Source organism: Xenopus laevis, chromosome 3L (genome assembly GCF_017654675.1).
Source record: "Xenopus laevis strain J_2021 chromosome 3L, Xenopus_laevis_v10.1, whole genome shotgun sequence".
Taxonomy (NCBI): Eukaryota; Metazoa; Chordata; class Amphibia; order Anura; family Pipidae; genus Xenopus; species Xenopus laevis.
In genome coordinates, this window is record NC_054375.1 from 80,272,365 (window position 1) to 80,297,072 (window position 24,708).

Consider the following 24,708-nt stretch of genomic DNA (forward strand, 5'->3'; position numbering starts at 1 on the left):
TACATTCCATTCTCACTCACTACTAATACTGCTTGACCTCTCAGCCGCATTTGACACTGTAGATCACCCTCTCCTCCTCCAGTCCCTCCAGTCGCTTGGCCTTCGTGACACAGCCCTGTCCTGGTTCTCTTCTTACATCACCAATCGTTCCTTCAGTGTCTCCTACAATGGAGTATCATCTTCTCCCCTACCTCTTTCTGTTGGAGTTCCTCAAGGCTCTGTCCTGGGACCATTACTATTCTCCCTCTATACTTCCTCCCTTGGCAAATTAATAAATTCGTATGGTTTCCACTACCACCTCTATGATGACGATACTCAAATCTATCTCTCATCTCCTAATCTCAACCCAGAACTCCTAACTCGCGTCTCCTCCTGCCTGTCCGCTATCTCTACCTGGATGTCGCAACGCTACCTTAAATTAAACCTCTCTAAAACTGAAATGGTTCTCTTTCCTCCAAGAAACACCAGTAGCATCCCCGAAGTATCCATCATAGTTAACAATTCCACTATCACCCCTCTCCCCAGGCCCGGTGCCTTGGGGTTATCCTAGATTCTGCCCTGTCATTCACTCCTCATATCCAGTCACTTATTAAATCATGTCACTTCCACCTAAGGAACATATCCAAAATACGATCATTTATCACCCAAGACGCTGCCAAAATTCTTATTCACTCTCTCATCATATCGCGTCTAGACTACTGTAACTCTCTTTTAATTGGCCTCCCCCTCCAGAGACTGTCACCTCTCCAGTCCATAATGAACACTGCTGCGAGGCTCATACACCTCAGCAACCGCTCATCCTCTGCCTCGCCATTCTGTCAATCCCTGCACTGGCTTCCGTTGCCTTTCAGAATCAAAATTCAAATTAATGACACTGACTTTCAAAGCACTTCACAACTCTGCTCCACCCTACATCTCTGAACTCATCTCTATATACTCACCCACTCGCTTACTTCGCTCCTCTACTGACCTGCTACTCAACTCTTCTCTCATTACCTCCTCACATGCTCGCATTCAAGACTTTGTAAGGGCTGCACCCCTCTGGAACGCTCTCCCACGATCTGTCCGACTTTCTCCCAACCTTTCTGCTTTCAAAAAATCTCTGAAAACGCACTTCTTTCGAGAAGCCTACCCTCACTCTGCTTAACTACCAAACGCAACACCACATACAACACCACATTTCTCACCCATTTACTTCGATCTTGCCCACTCCCACACCTTGTGTATTACTCCCTCCCCTTTAGACTGTATGCCTATGCATAGGGCCTTCCTCACCTCTTTGTACCTGTATTGATTGTGATGTTTGTTACTCCATATATTCTATGTATGTAATTCATGTGATGTAGTTGTATAATCACAGTTACTTTACAGTGCTACGCAATATGTTGGCGCTATATAAATACATGTTAATAATAAAATAATAATTCTCCTTATTGGAATTATTAGTGCAGATATACAACAATGATTAAAATGCAGTTCTGAAAATGTTTCCTACTCATGCTGAGCATTTTCAAAAGCAGTGTGAGGAATGATTATAGCAGCTCTCGATGACTATATATATATATATATATATATATATATATATATATATATATATATATATATATATATATATATTATATATATATATATATATATATATATATATATATATATATATATATACATATACATATACATATATATATATATAAAATAGATTAGCTGCAATAGTGCAAGCTAGAATGCTATATTTATTCTGTAGAACATTTGCCATACCTGAGTAAAAAGCTCTATAATCTGTTTGTTTAGTATTGCAGCTGCAGTATTAGCTTGGTGTGATATCACTCCCTGCCTGCTCACTTATAGCTCTGGGCTCAGATTACAGCAGAGAAGGGAGGGGGAAAGAAGAGCAAACTGAGCATGCTCACGGGGAAAGGAGGTTTTAAGCTGAAAGCAGGAAGTCTGACACAGAAGCTCATGTGTACACCATAGAAGGAAAGAAATTCAGTGTTTTTTTTGAGGACTCAGAGCAGCACTACTTTGAGGGTTTACTGGTATATTTAGGTGGACCTTTCTGATAAGGCTTACTTAGTTTTAACCTTTCCTTCTCCTTTAAATGGCACCTATGAAATTAAAAGAAATCAAAACCCCCAACAGAGGTCAATGATAACAACCAGGTCCGGACTGAGAATTAAAATAGGCCCTGGCATTTCAGGTACACAAAGGCCCAATCAGCCCACACAGAGGCCCAAAGAGCTCCCACCAGCCCACTAAATACTGACTTTCTATGGCACCTTATAGCAGCCCTTCTGGCATTTGCCAGAACCCACAGATTGCCAGTCCGGGCCTGATAACAACAGCCTGTACTTGGGCTGGTGTAATCACACCATACTTGAGGTTGTGTATCTTTTTAACGGAAGCCCCCTAGTGTGTACTCTGCCTCAATGTTTGGGCAAACACATGCACACTATGAGCAAAAAGGTACCCCGACTCTCATGTTAGGCATATGCGTTTGACATACAATCAACAAATCCCCCCAATCCTATGTCACATTTGTGCACATAAAACGTTAGCCTGTACACATGCGGCTTATGCATATACGTGTTCCCTAACATGGTAGTTTGCTCCTCTAGGGAGGAAACAATTTTGATGTGATAGTTGCTGTTTAAATTAAACTGGACAGATTATAAAAACCTGTGATCTGCAATTTATGATGCTACTCCAATTATAGGTTATATAAATGGCATAATCTCCCTAAACAGGTGAAATCAACCAATACTCTGCTTCCGTATACATGTACATTTGTGGGCAGTGAAATCATTCTTTTGAAATAAATTAAATTTTTTAATTTTACTTTTTTTAATTACTTTTAAAAAGTAATTAAAAATCTTGGATTTTCTTGGATTTTCTCTGGGTTTTGCAGTTACCTAGTTTTAAAAAGGCCAACTTAGTAACGTTTATATAGTTAAATAATCGATGTACTATAAAACAAAGCCATGGAGACAAATTAAATGTAAAGTGATAAAAACCTACAGTACATTTTATTAATTCTATAATTAAGTAAATGTAAGGTAAAATTGTTTAATTTGTAATACAAGAACATTTACATTAAAATCATATTTGATTAGCTTAGCATATGTGAAAGCCAAAAATCTATGACCTTGTGTCACATGCCATAGTACTTTTAAATTAAACTACAGCATCTAAGCTTAGAACTTTCTTAAAAGTTACATAAATTAAACTACCACAATTACAAGAAATATATAAATAAATAGAATAAATGTGTAGTTTAAAATGAAACAGCTTAATCTGATCATAATTAGTCCTATTTTTTAAAAAATAGTCTGTTTTAAGGATTCATTTGCTAATATTGTCCTACCTTTATCTTATACAACACTCACTCAACTCAATTCTAGATTTTTTGAAATTGGCAATACTGATCCATCCCCTCAGTTGTTTTCAGTCCTATATAATTTTGCCCTCAGATCCCTAAATCTATACTTGAAGCTACATGACCCACCAAATATCTGAATAATCTGAAAGTAGAGTTATCTTCCACTGCTCATACAAACTTTTTGCAGTTAGACACAATGGTAATTTATGCAAAAACAGATGTGAACCCATAAACATTATGGACTTTCAACTTGCTGATTTGAGTTTTCCCCAATTCCAGTTTTTTCTTAAATAGAAAACCATTCCAGTTCATTTGAGGTTTAAAAAGCTCACATAACTCTAAAATTCGACATTTAATAAATAACCCCCTTAGTGATGAGTGAAATTTTATCCCAAGTTTAACCATGAAAATAACGCCCAAAGGTGAAAAAAAATTTCGTGCATCAAAAAAAAAAAACTTTTGCCCATAGACTTCAATGCATTTTGGGCAAATTGGGCTGTTATCTTGTTACCGTCCCATTGTTCTGTCTATAGGCTGTTGGGAGGGAAGGAAGAGTGGGGTTTATTAGAGTTTATCACAAGTCACATTACTGATGGTACGTGGAAAACTGAGAACATGTCTAGCCCCATGTCAGGTTTCAAAATTAAATATAAAAAATGTTGCCCTTGTTAAAAAACTGATTTCAGTGCAGAAGTCTGCTGGAACAGTGATGCGTTTTGAAAAATAAAAACACCTTTTCCCATGAATCCCTTTTAGGTATTTGAATGGATTGATAAGGTCACAAATATGTATGTACTGTATGTATGTGTAACTTTATTTATAAAGGACAACAAGTATACACAGCACTGTCCAATCTTTCAAAGTACACACAGGAAGGACAAGTATTACAATAAATACAATAAGTATAAATACACAGAGAAAAAGTGTCATGTGATATGAAACACAGTAGGAAAGATGTCCCTATCCCATAGAGCTTACAGTCTAAGTGTGTATATAATCTTTTATTCATTTCTAATAATGAATTGTAAGGTACATTATTATGCATTTAAACGCTTATAATAAGTACCCTTTTGGATCTTAAATTTGCTGGCGTCAAAAAAAATGGACGCCGGCATCAAAAACGGACGCCAGTGTCACAAACGAGACACCAGCACTGCTTCGCCAATTTTTTTTGCTGTTTCGGGAATTTCGCTGGAGATTTGCGAATTTTTCAGCGAAACGGTGCAAATTCGCCCATCAATATTTATATATACAGAATTCTTCCTCACCCCCACCCTCAGATAACTATTTTATTGTACATTACAGTGCCTCTGCTGAATTAATACAATTTAATTCAAGGAAGGTCACTCACTACTGTTCATTTCTATTCGTCCTTTGGTTACCAAACTCTAAACAGAATGAAGCAACATACAGGACATTATTTCTTGCCCTGCAGCTGTGTGTAAGCATTAGGGACTGTACACCTAATTGCAGTTAATACTGTAGTTCTAGTCTCCTGCAGAGTTTCAACTTCTTTCCTCATCATTAAGCTGTTTGTGCCTCAGTCCAGATTTCTCAGCAAGAGAGAAATGCAAAATCTGTCAATGTTTACAGTGGGTGCCCCAAATCGATTGATGCCATGTTGATGCACACTAAGCATCATTATCTGTTAGTTTTGTCTAATTGCATCTGATTTCATGCATCATAATGTAGACATTTTAAAGTCAGTACACCCACAAAAATCACAACATAGTGCATACCTGATTATAGCAGGCACAGAGAGCTAATTTATCTTAATGAGGCTGATGAAACAACTGCATCTATAAAATGGATAAGGGAAGCATTGCAGGGCAAAATGGTAACATCACAAGCACATAAGATGTATGTAAAAAAATGTAATAAGCAACCAAAAAACTACCTAAACTAAACAATCATGTGGCGACTTATATATATATTAGCCAATAATAATTAATGTAATGTATTCAGTAAGATTCAATGCACTGCATATATTATCTGTACATATCAATTTAGGGCACACTATTTAATACAAATAAGACCAAAACATAAAAATAAGTAAATTTGCTTTTGTTATGATACATTAATACCTCCTGATAGTGTTTCTTTCAATACCTTCAATTTTTTTTTTTTTTTTTTAAACATATGTTATCTTTTTTACAGGGATACATCCAAACAGTAGTTCTGTCACAGTATTATGGAAAGTGTTAGCTGGAGACACATGGCTGGGAGGAAGTTGCAAGGACATCTCAAACTAAACACTAATAACATGTTGCCATTGGTCAAAGAGATTTTCCCCTTTGACCAGTAAGAAACAAAAATATATACATTCTTATTAATTAGAAAATAAGGTGTCAGACCTTGTATCTGTTGCCCTTTTAAATTCAAAGTTGGTATTATTTGGTGAAGCCTCCAGCTGTCAAGATTTGACCACGCCTCTTTGTTTTGAAGAATAACAGGAACATTGTTTGTTGATGCAGGAAGAAGGTGCCTGAGTTGTGGATTGTGGATTCTATATTTCTATGCAATGGCATTAATGGTGAAGGGCAGGGAGCTATTTTCAATTTATGGTTGGTGGAGAACCAGAGGGAGATAGTCGAATCAAATAATGCATATGGTAGCAAGTTTTTTTTTTATATTGATGTTGTTTTAGTCCATGGAAGTGGTTGAAGTGTATTATTGGTCCATGGGGTTTCAAAGGATCTCCAGTGTACAGGGGAGTCAAAATTAACAGTCTAATACACAGGTCATATAGATAAATGCTTGGTAATATGACTGAAAGCTTGTTTTGAGCAAATAAATTAGACTCTTTCAAATTTACATTTGTGTAAGCTAATTTGTTTGATCCTGCTCATTTGGCTTGGCATATATAATGGTTCAACATATTGTTGATTTCTTTAAATGCTCTGGTTGGAAGCAGGATAATGTTTGAAAAAAAGATAAAGACATTTAGGGAGAATGGAAATCTTTACCGTATTTATTCTCCCTACCCAAGTAAACCACTTATTACTTCAACTTTGTATATTTTACGTGTTTCCTCTATCAGGGGTTTATAGTTTAAGTTGTATAATAACTTTTTCCTTTTTAGAACATGAACATTGAGGCATATTCAACCACTTTAGTGGACCACAATCTTTTACAAAACCTTTTACTTTTGTAAAATGACCTATGCTGGCCATTTCTTAATTCTCAAATTATGGTGATAAATAGGATTGGGAGATTTTGACCCGTTTCATTAAAAATTTGCTGCCGGCGAAATGTCGCCCATTAAAGTCTATGGACATCAAAAAAATTTGGACGCGTGACAAATTATCTATGGGCGTCATTTCCGCGGCGTAACAAGGCTAAAAAATTCGCCCATCCCTAGTGACAAATTGATCTTGTCATCTTACAATGATCTGAAAAACATATGTGAATACCTATGTCAGCGTTAATTTCTAAAATAGTGTACACTATATGCGAAATTGGCAGAGAGACCACTCAAAAACTGCATGTAAGAATGAACAGGCACGACAAATTCATTATTCACCCTTAGGAACTTGTTTTAAAATGTAAAAAGCTAAGCACTCAAAAGAACATGGGTCACCTCACACAGTTCATCATTTTAAGGTTGACTAAGAATGGAAACATCTATTAAAAGCTGTTTTAACTCACAAAGCTGTATGCTCCACTCTTAAAGATAACAAGCTTTTATACAGTGACTGTTTATTTACCAATTTGCTAGTGTCTGTGTCTAAAGAAATCTTTAAGGTCTGAGCTCATTAGGCCAAGTAAATGGAACAACATTTAATGATGTGTATTTGGTTAATTTACAGCACTATACATAAATCAATACTAAGTGAAGTGCTGCTGAACAGAAACTTGCTTAACCTGAACAAAAATCATGATAGTTTCTGCTAGGGCAAGTATACAGATGGCATATGGTAATTATTGGTATTAATCAACCACAGATATAACTGTGAAGCTGTTAAGAAACCTAAGCATACAACTCAAGTTTCAGTGAGGTTGAAAAAAAGACATAAAAACACATCAAGCTCAACCTTTCCAAACCTTCTCTAGCACAGAAGGCCAACAAATAGCCTTAGTAGGCCAGCTTCCAATCTAACTTCACACAGTGGAAATTAATCCATAACCTCAAATTAGCAACTAGATAACTCCCTGGATTAATCGTTGCTGATTTTCCTAGAAATGGCAGTTTGAGTTTACCTTACAATTCACGGTTAGTATGAACTAGACTTTTGAAACAATTTAAAATGGTCCTGATTAGAATTTCAGTTTAGTTTTGTTTGGTTCATGAATCACTTAGATTAACCCTTTTATTGATAAAATATCAAAAGTTATATCAATTTGTTTATAGTTAAATTATTGCTATAATGTAAAAAAAAGTATAAATTTTTTTCAATATTTATATGTATATACTACAGATTTCACATAAAAGCAAATCGGTAACTCCAGTTATTATACTAAAATGAACTGATAATTAAAAGAAAAAAAAAGACAAAATATAAAGCTACATGATTTTATATTAAACCATAATATACCCAAAAGTTATGACTATCTTATAATTAACTCAAAAATGAAGTGCCATTAAAATAGCCCAAATTCACAGAAGCTTTGGAGCAGGAATAACCACTTATGTAGTATTATAAAGTATTGGGGAAAAAAATATAAAAGGGTTAGAATGGCTATTAAAGGTAACCATCTTCACCTGTGATCTGTTTGCTTGTAATTAGTGGGTGTGTATAAAAGGTCATTGACTTTCTGGACTCCTGACAGACCCTTGCATCTTTCATCCAGTGCTGCACTGATGTTTTTTTGGATTCTAAGTAATGGGGGAAAGCAAAATAATTGTCAAAGGATCTGCGGGAAAAGGTAGTTGAACACTATAAAACAGGAAAGGGATATAAGAAAATATCAAAGGAATTGAGCATGCCAATCAGCAGTGATCAAACTTTAAATAAGAAGTGGAAAATAAGGGGTTCTGTTGAAACCAAACCACGGTCAGGTAGACCAACTAAAGTTTCAGCCACAACTGCCAGAAAAATTGTTAAGGATGCAAGGAAAAACCCACAAATAACTTCAGGTGAAATACAGGACAGGTGAAGAAAGATGGGCTGCATGGTCGAGTTGCCAGAAGAAAGCCATTATTACGCAAATGCCACAAAGTATCCCACTTACAATATGCCAAACAACACAGAGATAAGCCTCAAACCTTCTGGCACAAAGTCATTTGGAGCGATGAAACTAATATTCTACTTTTTGGCCACAACCATAAACGCTACATTTGGAGAGGAGTCAAAGAGGCCTATGATGAAAGGTACACCATTCCTACTGTGAAACATGGTGGTGGATCGCTGATGTTTTGGGGATGTGTGAGCTACAAATGCACAGGAAATTTGGTCAGAATTGGTGGCAAAATGAATGCAAGTTATCAAAAAATACTGGAGGAAAATGTGCACTCATCAGCCCGGAAGCTGCGCATGGGACATACTTGGACATTCCAACATGACAATGATAAAAAACACAAGGCCAAGTCAACCTGTCATTGGCTACAGCAAAATAAAGTGAAGGTTCTGTAGTGGCCATCTCTGTCTCCTGACCTCAATATCATTGAGCCACTCTGGGAAGACCTCAAACGTGCAGTTCATGCATAACAGCCCAAGAATTTATGGGAACTGGAGGCTTTTTGTCAGGAAGAATGGGCAGCTTTACCTTCTGAGAAGATAAAGAGCCTCACCACAACTACCACAAAGACTTCAAGCTGTCATTGATGTTAAAGGAAGCAATACACGGTATTAAGAACTGGGGTATGTAAACTTTTGATCAGGGTCATTTGGGTAGTTGGTGTAGTGATTATGGTTTAAAAAGAGTAAACACAGTTGTTTGACAATAAATCACTTCAGCCAACCACTAACCATGAGTGAAAGAAGTTTTTGTGTTATCATTCATATTCTCTGAAAAATGGTTAAGAAATCATAAATTCTGCCAGGGTACGTAAACTTGTGATCACAACTGTAAGTGAAGCAGTATTTTACATAGGAGATGTTTTATGCAATATATTTTATAGACACCAACATTATTGTTTGCGAGTATAGTTTTTCCTTTAGGATCTTTTCACCACATTTATTTGAGGAATAGCAGAAATTCTTTTCATATTAGACATTTTATCCTACTGCAAGAGGCTTTTTGAGATTCCTGGTGTAAATAGATAAATACCTTTATATTTAAGTAACTTCTTTAAGATTACATTTTTGCATTTGCTTTAAATAATGTCTAATTTGGAAGCATTTGTGTGGGATCAATTGTCCTTAAACAAGCTGGCCACAGACGCAAAGATCTGATTGTACGAATCAATGTACGATCGGACTTTTCCATCTCCCGACCGACCATTCAGATCAAAGTTTTACCATTCCGACCAAATAAAGTAGTTAAAGAGCAGATCAGCCGATGTTCTGCCCCTGACAGCAATCGTACGATAGACTAAGATAGTGACAGTTTCCCACTGAAAATCGTACGATCGGCAATAAAAGCAGAGATATTATCGGCAGCCGACAGAAATTTTCTAACCTGTCCGATCGACCAAACGACTGATCTCCGCCGGACAAAAAATGTCGGGAAAAATCGTACCAATCCTCGATTCATACGAGATCTTTGCGTCTATGGCCAGCTTTAACCAGAAACCTATGAAATAAATATCTGCAATTTCCCATAGATTCCTAATTAAACAATTATTTCTTCTTTTTTTAGGGATTTGCTTTTTCTATATTATTATTATAATCTATTATTGTAATCATCTGTAATACTTAGCCAGTACCTTTATGTTAACGAAGCTGAAAAAAATCCAAAATAATGGTAAAACTATGATTTCATTTAATAATTTTAGAGCATAGAGAAAAAAACATTTTAAAAATCCTAGGTTTCAAGGATTCTGGATAATAGATCCCATACCTGTATTTATAAAATAAAACCTGTAAAATTCAGAAGGAAGTCTGATTAAAACCTACCTTTTAAGCCAACCAGACAAACTAAGATTTGTTCAATCTAAGGTTAAACTAATTAACTGCAACAGAACTGGTTCAAGGAAACATTGCATCCTGTCCCAAATCATGTCTTACACACTAAAAAAATCCAATTCATTATGTTAAGATATTTGTTATCTGAAAGTGCTGGTTTATGGGAACAGACATGAGAATGCTTTATTTCAAGAAATTTATTAGGCTAAATGTTATCAAGCCGTGTTATGACCTGTGTCAATAAATTGTCTTTACCATATAATCTTATATAAGGAAAGCTTATACCTCCATAAAGTGCATTACGACATCTGCAGGATTAGTAAATTAATCAAAGGTTTCCTATTATGCCATATAAATCTTTATAAATAATGTGCATCTCTTTAAAAAATATGTAGGATCACACTTAGGAGCATTTGAAAATAGTAAAGTAAATGTTGTTGTATCCTACAGTCACCAAGCCAACAAATATAAGGTGAACCTCAAATTTATAATAATCTTGTTTCTTTTAGTTACTAACACTTAGTTCTTAGGAACAAGGTCCAAGTTGCTTACTCTGTATGCCAATATTGTTATATATAATAAAAGAACTACATGACTTTCATTCCCCTTTACATATTTTAAAAATATATTGACCTATAAAGTATCTGTTAATCTTTTATTGTTTGGCTAACCATGCCATTTGATGCTTGGTGTTCCTGTAACATCATGCACCTCAGTAAGGGTTGCCAGCTTTTGCAGTTGGCAATACTAGCCTACATAAAGAATGGGCTTGGTGATAACGTAGCGGCGGGGGCAGGTTAGAAAGAGGAGATGATGCAAAAAGGAAAGAGAGATGTACACAGGATCAGATGAAGAATGGGTGAGTAGGCAGGCTTAGAGAGCTGTTCAGGGCATATCTACTGGGACTTACAAATTTATTAGCAATTTTGGTTTTTTCCAGGAAAAGCCGCAATCCTAATTGAATGTATGGACTGAGCAGGAAGTAGAAACTGGGGCAAGTAGTGCTCAAAGAGGTCAAGGCAGGCAATGTTCAAGAGCAGAGTTAAACACAAGGGTCAGCAGTACATACAAGACTGACATGGTATACCTAAACACAGTCTAAGGCCATTGCTATCAGATTTTGTTCCACTCTGCTAACATTTCATATCTAATCCTGGCCCAATGCTCACTTCCCAGTGATGATACAAGGATATTGGCAACAGTGTGCCATTAATGCCTGTACTTGAAGCACCAGCAGAGGTACTTCCTGACACCTGCTGACAATTACTTATCAAGCAGAGGTGCTGGTCTTTGTTCTTGCTTATTTTCTACATAGGATGAACTCCTAATGTGTCATAACGCCGTAAGGTTTCATAAAGTTTGCCTGCCAAAACAATCTCTGCTTGGCCCAACCTACCCAGAGAACTGTGTGCCAGTGGAGAATCCTAATACAGACATGTCTATGTGGTACATTTTTATTCTCTATATAGTCCTATTGTGAAAGTGAGATCCATGAACTGCATAGGTATAAATCTGATTAATTGTCTGATATCTGTATACCAGCAAACCAAAAAGGGAATTGAAACACCACGTCCTTGAATACAAAGTAGTTTATCTATTTTTAATCAAGAGTTTGAAACCTATTAAACAATGACCCCCCCCCCCCCCCCCCGGACACAGTCTATGCAGTTTCACCAAGGACAGCATCAATTTATGTCCATAAGGCCCTTGTCACTCAGATCAAACCTCAATCAATGCAACAGCATACGAGATGGATGACTGTTTTTCTTTAAACTGTAGCAAAATGAAGATCTCAATGTCATTATAATTTCACCTTGTATGTGCTGTCAATATAGTATTGAATCAGTTTGTTTTGATTCCAGTTGCTTAGTTTTTATCTCAGGAACATAGATGAAAGACAATCTGTCATTAGAACAAGGACCTTAACTGACAAATATTTGACCCATCATTTATATGAAATAGCAAACCCTGCAAATCTTTCTGCAATGCTTTTAGTGCAGGCATTGATACATTTCAATTAATGTTGTGGGTAGTGACAGATTAGCATGGACAAAATATTGTCTACACACAAAAAAAAAACCTAAACAATATTTTAAATAACATTAAAAAAATGCATAAAAATAAACTAGCCAGTCTACAACAACCGGTGCCAAAAGTATTCAAGCCATTGACTACATTTATATATTATATTTTGCATCATTTATTGCACTAAACAGGAACATTACAAAGCATCACTAAAATATATGTAGTCAAATGAAAACTCAAGTCCATTCCTAAAACTACATTTGTTATATTTTGCCCAGGGATTATTGACTTACTTTGTTACTGATCATTAGACCAAATACATAAAATTTAGAGATTGCCATTCTGTGTCATTACAATTTTACTGATTGACATTTCAAATGAACGAAGAACAAGAGCCACTTTAAAGCAAAGACATGCGAAATACCTCACAAGGAAAGCTTACTTTTAACTCTATTTTATCATTTAATCAATATAAAAGATAAAGCTTAAAAGCACTAACAGAAGCTTTGCAGTCCATGTTATAAACATTTGTGGTCCCAATATTATACAAATACCTTATAACTCAGTTTTAAGTATTCTTTATAGGCTGCAAAAAATATATAAAATAAAATAAATAGATTACTGTGGATATGTAATTTTCAGTGCAGGCTCATTTTTTGCAATGCTATCACTAAAATGCAGTTTATTTTTATATGTTTTAGTGGACCTCAAAACCTGAACATTACAGAGATACTGACACCAGAAATTATGCCTTTTTTACATCTATCATAAAATTGATATACAATAACTTACAAAAACAAATCTCTCAGCAAAAACAATCAGCATGACCTATAGGTAACTTTTAAGGTACATTCATATTTTAAAAAGTAGTTTTTTAGTGTCAGTATCATTTTAATGTTTTTCAGATAAAATTTCCTTTTGTAACCATATAAAACAGGTATATCAGATTGAAATGATATAGATAATTGAAATAATAAGTCAAAACCCAGGAGCACATAAATTCAGTGGGGGCAAAGCTTATTCTAAAGAAAATAATAGAAGATTTAATGGTTGGCTAACATTTTCTACAACATTTAGGGGGTTATTTACTAAAACTCAAATTTATCTCATATTTTTATTAAACCAAGGTCGACCAAACTCCTATCCACAATTTTATCTTTTATCTATTTTATAAATCAAAGAAAAAGAAGTCTGGAAAATATTTTATTAAATTGAGCGAAAACTCAGATTTCAAACCCGGCATCACGGTATCTCAAATTGTAAAAGGTAAAATCTGCCATTGCAATAATGTAAGGCAATTAAAAAAAAATATTAGGGATGCACCGAATCCGGGATTCGGCCAGGATTTGGCCTTTTTCAGCAGGATTCCGCCGAATCCTTCTGCCCGGCCGAACTGAATCTGAACTCTAATTTGCAATTGCAAATTAGGGGTGGGGAGGGAAATCACGTGACTTTTTGTCACAAAACAAGGAAGTAATTTTTTCCCCCTTCCCACCCTTAATTTGCATATGAAAATTAGGGTTTGGTTCGGTGTTGGCCAAATCTTTCACAAAGGATTCGGGGGTTCAGCCTAATCCAAAATAGTGGATTCGGTGCATCCCTAAAAAATATATAATAAAAATTGCTACATTTAGCAAAGTTTGCATTCGTCGGAATGTGTACTTTACAAAACGATATGATTTTTGACCTTGAACTCAGAAGTATGCAGATTTCTAGAGCTTTAGCTTTAGCTTTAGAAATTTGGAAGTGGAGTGTTGGGAGTTTTAGACCTATACAATTAAGAAATCTCCATAGCGGACTGCTGAGATAAGCAGGTTTGCACATTCATGGAGAATAACCTTAGTTAGAACGAGATTCCAGGACAGACAGTTGTTGGAAGGATGCTTTACTTTTAGGGTAGAGAAGGGGCGGGACTTTGCTACTGCTTTGTGACATCACAGCAAGTTGTTGTCAATCCCACTTAGCAATTGCTTGAACTGGCTCTCAGAGCAAGGCTCCTAAAAGTATATATCATATTATTTCTTTTATTTTAAAAAGTTTGCATTTTTGGTAAACAAATATATTTAAGAATATTATTATTTCCATCGCATCTGGCCAATTTTATCTTCACAATAGTTCCCCTTTAAACATGACCTCAGCAGGTTTGAGATGGCGGATTTTTGGATTCAGACTTTTAGCAGCTTCGGGTATAATAAATCTCGAGAAACTAAAGTTTTTGCCCAAAAAAACCTTACCAGAAAAAAATTGAGGTTTAATAAATAACCCCCTAAAAGAGATACTGACATCAGAAAATAACCGTTTTTTATTATCTATCATAACATTGTCTTTGAATGATATTTATAATTTTGCCTGATGCTTTTACATTACCTTTCTTACTACCCTGTTCCTCTATGAGGGGCTGCCATATTTGTGCAGCAGTAGTCTGTTAGCATTAGAAACTTTAACGGACAGGTTAAGAAGGGACAATCGGGCTGGCAAAACAGTCAGGTTTAGGAACTTCAAGTGAAAATTACTTACAAAAGCAGAACTACCACTTTCCCTGAAGAAAGTTCCAGTAAGGAACTGAAACGTTGGCAGACGTGAGAACCTCACGTCTGCCAGCCCAGTCCTGCTTAAGTTGAAGCCGTTGGCATTGGAAGTGCCGGTGGCACCGGAGGGACATAGAGAGGAGCCTTGGAATGGAAGTATGTAACAGGGGTGGGTCGAGTGCTGTTTTCTGACTTTTTAATCTATATTTGATGTGAAAGGTACAAAAATAAAAATGGATACTTCTATTTTGTGTTAATTAGCATGCTTTTGTCCATTGTCAGATTTTATGCTATATGTCCCTTTTAAATACTAAAAAGTTAATCATTATTCTGCTAGCATATTTTCCAATATACATGCAGCTATCTACTTTCCTTCACCCGTGTGATTTAAGCTCACTCTCACCTGAGAATAAGGCAATGCTCTAAAATCCCCTTCTGGAAAGTTGGGAGCTCCCTGCTTTCAGGCTACTAATTGTTGTGCAATGAACATTATTAACATCAACGTGACCCTTATTAAGAAAGTTTCTTATTATTACAAACAAAAAGCAGCCAAAATAAAATTATAAAAAAGTAATACAGTAGTTTATCTCTTAGAGGCATATTTATCAGGAGTCGAATTTCGAATTTGAAAAACTTCGAGATTCGAATTCAAAAAGACCAACCAAAATTAAGTTGAAGAATTTTTTTGGCCGAATAGGCCAGTTTTCGACCGAATTTGAATAATATGAATCGAAGTAATGGCGCAATTGACCAAATTAGAATTTTTCCCCAAAAAAACTTAGATTTTTCAAAGTCCTCTAATTGACTCCAAATGGGTTCTAGGAGGTCCCCATAGGCTAAAACAGCAATTCGGCAGGTTTTAGATGGCGAATGGTCAAGTCGAATTTTTAAAGAGACAGCACATGATACATTTCTATATTCGATTTTTCAAATTTTTTTCAAATTTTTTTCAAATTCGAATCGACTTTAGACTATTCCCTAGTCAAAGTACACAAAAATAGCTCAAAATTCAAATCTCTTAAAATCGAAAATTCACCTCAACCTTTGATAAATCTGCCCCTTAATGTTTCTTATCTCTCTATTGGTTACACAAAGATAAGATTTAGATAAGGAATAATGTTAATACCTCATTTATTACTTCTATTACACGGCTGAAAAATAAAGGCTACAGCTACAGTATTTCAAAATTAATATACATTTTCAATGTCTAAAGAAAACACCAATTTCTGATGAAAAATAATTCCTGAATTTAAGTATCTCTTTCTGAAATCAAAGAGTAAAAACAAAATATAAGCCCTCATATACCAATAACAAGTTTAAGTGCAAAATTGCACTGTTGATACATCTACAGCGCAAACGTGCCCACTCTGGCTACTCTGACATCCAGTGTCGGACTGGGACATCAGGGGCCCACCAAAAAACCTTAGACCAGTGACCCACTCTCAGTACTATTATTCTTCCTCTCCTCTCTCAACCTCTATTCTCCTAGTCTCTTTTCTTTACATACTATAATCTTGTATTCCATCTATTTGGCCTCTTTGTTCTCATATAAATAGGGAATAGCCATGAAATAAGCTAAATGTTTAGCAGCATGAGGGCCCACTGACACCTGGGCCAACCGAGAGTTTTCCTGGTATGCCGGTGGGCCAGTCCGACACTGCTGACATCCTGGTGATTTGCATCCAAAATATACAGTTTAATACATCAATAAATTAAGTTTTAAAATTCCAAGAAGTGACAGAAAAAAGTGATTCTCCTTCCTAGTCAACTGTTCCAAGTACTGGTCACTAGCAAGCTGTTCTCACCTCCTAAAAGTCTTTGCCGCTTCCCTAAATTGCTACACACAGAACATGCATATGGTGCAAAAAACATCTTCCCAAGTATGTTTTCAAATATGCTGGGTCTCTGATCACTTTGCTAGCCAACAGTTGGCAGTATAAAAGAAGTAAAAAAAATAACTCATAAAATAAAAAGAGGTTGTTCACAATAATATTATCTTTTAGATGGTATTAGTGACTAGTGTAGACAATAAGCAATACATTTTATTTATTTTTAATTTTTGAATGAGTCACTATTTTATTGTAAACTGTTAAGTAGTTGTATTGCTTCATTTGAGGGTGTTTTCAGAGACACTGACTAAATGGGCTGAAGCGAATATATATCCTGTCAGACTTTTTGGGGGCAAACACTGCAATTTATTTGTGGAAAAAAACTGGAATGTTTCAAAATGTATTCTACCCTGATGCTGCAAAAAGCCAGAATCTGAAAACCCACCATCTCAGACCTGTCGAAGTCCTATAAAAGACAATGGGAAAGGCAACTATCCCAATTTGAAGTTTTCGTGGTCTGTGCTGGTTTTAGCCTGAAAATCCAACTTTTTCATGGTTATTAGACAAAAACTCGAAAAATAGAGCAATGGGGGGGGGAATCCAGACAAATTCATACAATTTGAGTTTTTTCTAAATTTCAACGAGTTTTTTCATGATCCAATTAAAGCGAGTTGTTATTAATTAATACATAAGATAAAATCCAGCATGGGATTTTTGTTGTGTTTTTTTTTAATAAAATTAGATAAATTCGGATTTTAGTAAATAACCCCCTTAGTCTTTGTGTTAGCAATATACAGTCGTTTATTTTTGCCAAAACAATCTAAAAATACTTTCCAAAGTATAAACAATAAATGTTACATCTGACTGCAATCTACACACATCTGTAGGCTAGAAAACAATGTCTCCTTGACAACCACAGAAAAAAGTCACAAAACAAAATCTGCCACTAAGTTAATTTATCATGTTAGTACCTTGCATTTATATTGGTACAGGAAACTAATACATTTTCCCAGCAGATGTTTTTTTCTATTTTATTTATCAGGCTGTACACCATCTCTGGGCCCATGCATTATCAGAACTTCATGAAATATATCAGCTTTACTGAATGCATGAGAACAGGAAAATCAATTTACCTGAATGCCATCAAGCAACTTGCTCATGCACCAGTAACTGTCAGCTTCAATGTTCCGCAGCACCTCCTCAGGCAGACTGGAAACATCAGCATTTTCCACTTCTACTTCTTCATCTGAAATGGGGAGAAAAGACATCATAGTAGGCAAGCCGTAGACAATAAAGAACGTTTAACTTCAAAAGTTCATCATATATAAAAATACATTTACAGTATTATAAATGTAATAAGTTCATACATAGCAAAATAGCAAAATTATTTTACTGAGTGTGTTCTAAAGAGGTACCAGGTTAAATGTAAAAAAAAAAAAAAAAAAAAAAAAAATGTTGCACTTGTTTAAAAATATGATATGCTTTATTTTAATGGCTTGTTTGTAAAATGTGATGTTCAGTGGCAGAACATAAAACAAGCAAATCTGCAGTTTTAACATTTTTTCTGTACGGTGTTAGCTATTTTTGTTTAAAGTGATGGTATAACTCTATAGGAAATATGTCATACATTACCTATGTCCCAAAATAAAGAAAGTTGCATTTTTAGAGTTTGACAGATTCCTTTTTATGCAATGGTTGTCTTACTTTTTTGGCAAAACCATCTTGGAGGACCAATAGATATTTAGGGCTTATTTTAGCTCATTACAAAGTTAAGGACATATGAAATAATATGTCTTTCAACCATTTAGCCATAGTCCCAAGAATATATAGGAGAGCACATATGTGTTAACTCTAAATCTAAAAGGACAAATATAGTGAGATTTTGGCAAAATACTTATTTGTCCTTTAGACTGGGTCCCTCCCTGCCACTGCTCCAGGAGGGAAACCCAACAGTCTGAGAAACTTGAGAAAATGTAAACAAAACAAAAAACATTTTGTCTAAAGTAATATAGTCTCAAACTACTTTCCAATAAAGTAGAATTACACATTAGAAATGGTTGCAAAGTTATTTGGAAATATATTTGCAAATAAAAAAAAACAATATTTGTCTGTTCCTTTTGTGCAGCTGGTTCTAACTCCTAAACAGAAGCTTGCTGTTTTCCTGCCAAGATTCCGTTTTACTATAATGACTTCCATGCATCTTCAGAGGTCTTTTAAGCAAATGGATTCTGCTGCATTGTTTCAAAATGTTGAGTTAAAATGCAAAAGTTAGAAATGTCCTAATCAGTGACTACACCAAGTAAATCTGGGCCCAGCCTGGCTAGATGTTAAGAAGAGATGTAATAATCCATGCCTGAGCCTCCCCTCTAATGATATCAGAAAAGGGGAGGTCTTATCAGTAGTTATATCACTGGACAAGACATCATATTATGGCAATGTCACATGCAGCAATGCACCTGGTAAAAAGTTCCACCTATTTCTCTCCAGTGAAAGAAGTGTGTCAGTGCCCCCCCACACACATAACTAATGCTAAGAATAACAGAGCATGTAAACAGAGCAAACAAGCTAAATATACAAAGTAATTGCAAAGTGTTAATTAGAGGATCCAGTTGGCCAGGCAAATTTGTACTTGGGCAGAAAAACCATAGCAATTGAAGTGAAAATGTGTCCAATATGAAAACGAATTAGGAATAGTGATGGGCGAATTTATTAGCCAAGTTCGAATTTGCAGCGAATTTCCATGTTTTGCCCCCGGGGAATAAATTACATGGGCCCCAATTGACTTTAATGCGTATCAAATGTCGCTGGCGTCGGAATTGTCGCCCATCACTAATTAGGAATACATTTACGAACAGCATGCAAAGCAAACAAATATTTCAAATTCCAATTCTAATAAAGAATAGTGATGGGTGAATTTATTCGCCAGACGCGAATTCGCAGCGAATTTGCGCGATTCCCCGCCAGCGAATAAATTCGCGAAACGCCTGTGAAAATTCGCGGCAAAAATTCACATATCACTAATAAAGAATTCTAAAGGCTGTAATCGTATATTTACACCATGCCGCATAATCTTGTTTTACTGTCAAATTACAGGCTCCAATTTGATTTAAGTATTTGACAAGTTTTTGTTACTTCTGCGTCAGCGAAGATACCGTTATATATTCTGTCTCATGGCTTAAACAGGCACCACTTCAACTTAGTAAATGTAAACAGAGCTTTAAAAATCAAGATTTGCCGTCAAAAATAAGACAGTGTAGGACAGTAAGTCTGCTTGGAATTATATTTTTGTTAGGTGCTTACAGTACCAGTAGCTGCATATAATGAGCACAATACAGATTTGACATTTCTGCTGCATATAATTGCTAAAACTTGAGGGATCGTACCTCGACAGGGGCATGGTCGTGACATCAGGGGTAGGGCTATCACGTGGTGGTGATCTGCGATTAGCCCATGGCCACATCAATCATAGGAAAACCTGGCCTAATTTGGAAAACGGGCAGGCAGTTTTGACCTGGACAGCCCTTCAAAAACTGGGCTGTCTGGATCAAAACCGGACAGGTGGCAACCCTAATACAGGCATTTATATAGTAGAGCAAATCTAGTTTACTCTATATATAAATTACATGCATACTAAATTACAAAAAGAGAGGAGGTTCCCCCGAAAAGTTGTTTTATTCATAGCCAAATTAACAATATGTAGTAACATGAAATATCTAAGCAAACAAGGGCTCAGATATGCAGGGTGATTGCAGTGATTCAACTACTTCTAAATGAGAGAATACTTTTTTTTGCCAATGCAGAGTATGAACTAAGCTACAAATAAACAGTCACAAACAGACTAAGCAGCAGATTTATTGTTCGACAGACAATTTTTCTTTTATATATTGTTACTCTAAAACTAACAAACATGAATTTAAAAAAACACCTCACAAGCATGAATTAAGAATGGTCTGTATTAAAAAAATTGAATGTAAAAATTTGCCATCTACAAGCTGGAGAGTTTATGTAGTCAATGGAAGTTGTCCTATGCAATTTTTTTAAAATTTGCTAGAATGAGTAGAATGCAATTTTTCATGTTTTTACTCAATCAAGAATTTAAGTTTTTTACTAAAAAAGTGCTAAAATAGAGTTTTTTAAAATTAAAAATATTCACAAATCTGAATTCAGATAAATATACCCCTAAATGTCATCTTCATATAAAAGATATATATATATATATATATATATATATATATATATATATATATATATATATATATATATATATATATATATATATATATATATATATATTTCACTGCCCATTAGCCATCATACACATTATAAGTATGTTGAATACACCTGTTAAATCCTATTTATCCTACCAAACAAGTAGAACTTCATAATTACATTATTATCTGTATATAGGTAGATTGATATAAAATGTTATGCTCTAAAAAAGTAGATATTTAAAAAAAATCAACCTTAAAAATCTAAGCTTTTATATTCTGTTAATATATCTTAAAAAGGTAAAAGCAATATGTAATAAAATAATCCATTGGTTAGTTGTGCATTTCTTCTCAGAGCAAAATAAAAGCATCCAGCTTTTATCATCCAAAATAATCCTTTCTGTGCTTGGATAAATTTGAACTAAACAAAGCAACTATTTTGCCAAATGCAGGAATTAAGTGCTATTACACAACAACAAAGAACAAAAAAATGGATTTAGGTATATAAAAAGGATTCACTGCTATTTACAATCAGAAATATGCACAGTGTCATTAACAATACATAAAAGAACTCAAAACAACCTGAGACAATTTGTTGCCCTTAAAATTGGTGATGGTGATAATAAGTCCAGATGCATTCATTTACTGCAATCAGGATCAACTCCATCTTTTTTAACAAATCCACGATGAATTAGACAACTCTCTTTTCAGATGGATACTTTTGAAATACTGTAAACTAGGTCAGCATCAAAGAAAGGATGCTTTCTTGATTTTTGTGTATGTTTCTTCTTTTATATTCTTGAATCTTCAAAAGAACTAGGCAATGTGCAATCAACTAGACAAAAATAAACTTCATAGCTTCAGAAATGCAGTACAGAAAGGCATGACCTTAAAGGGATTGTCAAATAAATAGTTTTATACAATCCATAATGAAACATTTTCTGTCCTATTTTTTCTAAAAATTTCAGCCATGTCAGCAATTTAGCAAAATTCAAGTTCAAGAAAAGAAAACGCAACTGCAGAAAAAAATGCAGACAAAAAACTAAGAAAGAATGCCCACTGACCAATTCAATTTGCAAAAATGCCCAATGATTTGACTTTGCTACTAAAAGACAATTAAAACATAGAATAAGGTTTCTATTGAAAGTAATTACAAATTTCATGTAAGTTAATAAACTCAGTAGAGTGGATGTTTTTATTAAAAAAAAAAAACTGCCATCACTCCAGTAATAAACACTGTACAATACTAAAAACTAACATTCCTATTTCTGGTAAATACTTAATTTTCACACAATCCTTTTATGAAATGTGTTCACAAGTTAATAGAAAAGTACCTAGTAGAGGACAATGGAAGCACATTCAAATATAGGTCACTGTTATCCAGAATGCTCAGGACCCTGGCTTTTGTATAAAGGGGTCTTTCCATAATTTTGATCTCCATACTTTATGTCTATTACAATAGCATTTAAACATTAAACCTAATAGGATTGTTTTGCGTCCAATAATGATTAATTATATCTTAGTTAGGATCCAGAACAAGGTACTGTTTTATTATTACAGAGAAAAAATAAATAATTTCTAAAAATAATTAATTATTTATTTAAAATAGAGTTATGGGAGATGGACTTCCTGTAATTTGAAGCTTTCTGCATAACAGGTTTCAGGGTTACAGGTCCTATACCCATTTAATTGAGCTGCAGACCGGTACATTGTTCTTTTTTTACAGATTCCCTGCAAGATTGTAAATTGTGTTTAAAATATATTAAAGAAAATATTTCATAACTTTAAAATATATCATCCTTACATTGTACACCAATTTATTTTCTTTGCCGACAGTCACAATAAAGCATGGTAGGCTGACAGAACCATCCATAAATACAAACAAAACAGGCATTTGAAAAACTAATGGGCTTATTCATACTTCAGGTCAGATGTCAAAACTAACATAACAAGGGGGAAAGCTACAGCTATTTGTTAAAACATTTAATGAGAGAACTACATTAGCTGCTGTATATACAGTTTGCATGAGAAGTATTCAGATTAACCAGTTTACCTAAAACGAGTGTAGTGTGTACCCACTATAAAATGGCAAGGACATGCCAATAAAAATGCAGTACAAAAATAGATTGACAACCCTTTATATATAATGCAAATTTCAGCAATTGTGCATGTATTTGTTATGTACTTTTACATATTTACTTTGATGGTTTCAAAATAATTTAAAAAGCGTAAAATACAGATTTTAACATTTTATGTCAGAATGAAAATAGAGAAAAGATAAATGAAGCATGACATATTTCCTCCTTGTCTAATAGTTCTTTGAGGATTCATGCCTCCTTGTCTTTACTGGACAATTCATATCAAATAATAGACTAGAGACAATGTATTGATAAAATGGCATCACTGTCACAAGGACAAGATCTATTGCAAACATTGAAGCTTTCTCTACTTCACTGAACACAGAATACATGATAACTCCCTGAGAAGAGCTCTAATATACAAATAGATCACAAAGGTTTAATTATTTCAACATAAGTAACAAGGGCAAGTCCCAATCCTGTAAACTTTGCACAGGGTGATAATATTAAATGCACCTTAAATATTGACATCCATTTAATTGTTTTAAACTGATTGCATTACATTTGTATATGCCTTTGATCTTAGAGAGCTGATCAACATTTGAGAACATTATTAGAAATAAACCTCTGATTGTAACAAACACACACACAAGGTTACACAGTTTTCTTGTTTTGTAAATAAGGAGGGTTGATTCAATTAGAGCTGAAATCCATGGGGGTGTGCCATTTTGATTTTGTTTTTGTATGGGCCAATTCAATTCCCTGTGAGAAGAAGCAGAACTGCATTTACTAGTGATTCCAATTTGAATGCAGTGTTTCCTAGGAAATAGTCATATCAAAGATATGGTGCTGCCAAGCACAGTGGTCCAAACCCTGTCTTCTTGTAATGTTGTTAATTAAAGACAATGGAAAAGAAGACAAAAACTTGTGGGGTAATTTGCCGGACTCCAAATTTTATGAAAAAGTTGCACTACAATTAAAATATTTTACATTACAATATTTTAATTACAATAACATTCAAACAAGGCATCTACTAGAATAAGCAGTCACCATCAACTTAATCAGTTTAAAGAGTTCTACAGAATTTCCATTTAGAGAAGCAATTATTTTGGTTGGTTCAAGATACACTAGTGCTGTGGAATATGTTGGTGCTTTACAAATACGTTCATAATAATAGGAATAATACTGTAGCTTTGTAATCGATTGCTGGACAGTCAATACACCCTGTAAGAGCAACATGATTTGCATAATAAATACAATTGATGCAGGGAATCTACTGCCCCTTTTTAACAAGCTTTTAGGTGGCAAGTAGAATCCTCTTCCATATGCTGCTAATCATATCCCAATAAATAATTTTGATAACCGTTCCTTAGCTTGGATCCAGTTCTTATAAATATTTTGTAAGATAGTTGATTGAGTGTATATATTTCACCACGGTAAATAGGGCTTCAGTAAGAGAGTCTGGCTGTCTGTGGCTGGGGAAGCAAAAACTGCAAACAAGTGAGAGAATTTGTTGGAAATTCTGTGAGTTTTTCCCTAAAAACTGTATTTTGTTTGGAAGGGCTGGGCACTAGGCCTCACCCTTTATAGAGATGATTGATTTCTGTATTAGACAGCGCCAAGTTGGCCTAGGTTTTGCTATTTTCTGTTTTTCCCT

At 34.8% G+C, this 24,708-nt stretch overlaps 1 protein-coding gene across 4 annotated transcripts in view; it reads right to left on the bottom strand.

The window, feature by feature from the left end:
* LOC108711168 (TBC1 domain family member 22A) overlaps positions 1-24,708 on the bottom strand; it is a 297,560-nt gene that overhangs the window by 126,092 nt on the left and 146,760 nt on the right. For all 4 annotated transcript variants that reach the window (XM_018252619.2, XM_041586439.1, XM_041586438.1 and 1 more), the window contains exon 9: positions 17,899-18,011. In XM_018252619.2, coding sequence (XP_018108108.1) covers positions 17,899-18,011 — 113 coding nt within the window. The remainder of the gene's footprint in view (positions 1-17,898; positions 18,012-24,708) is intronic.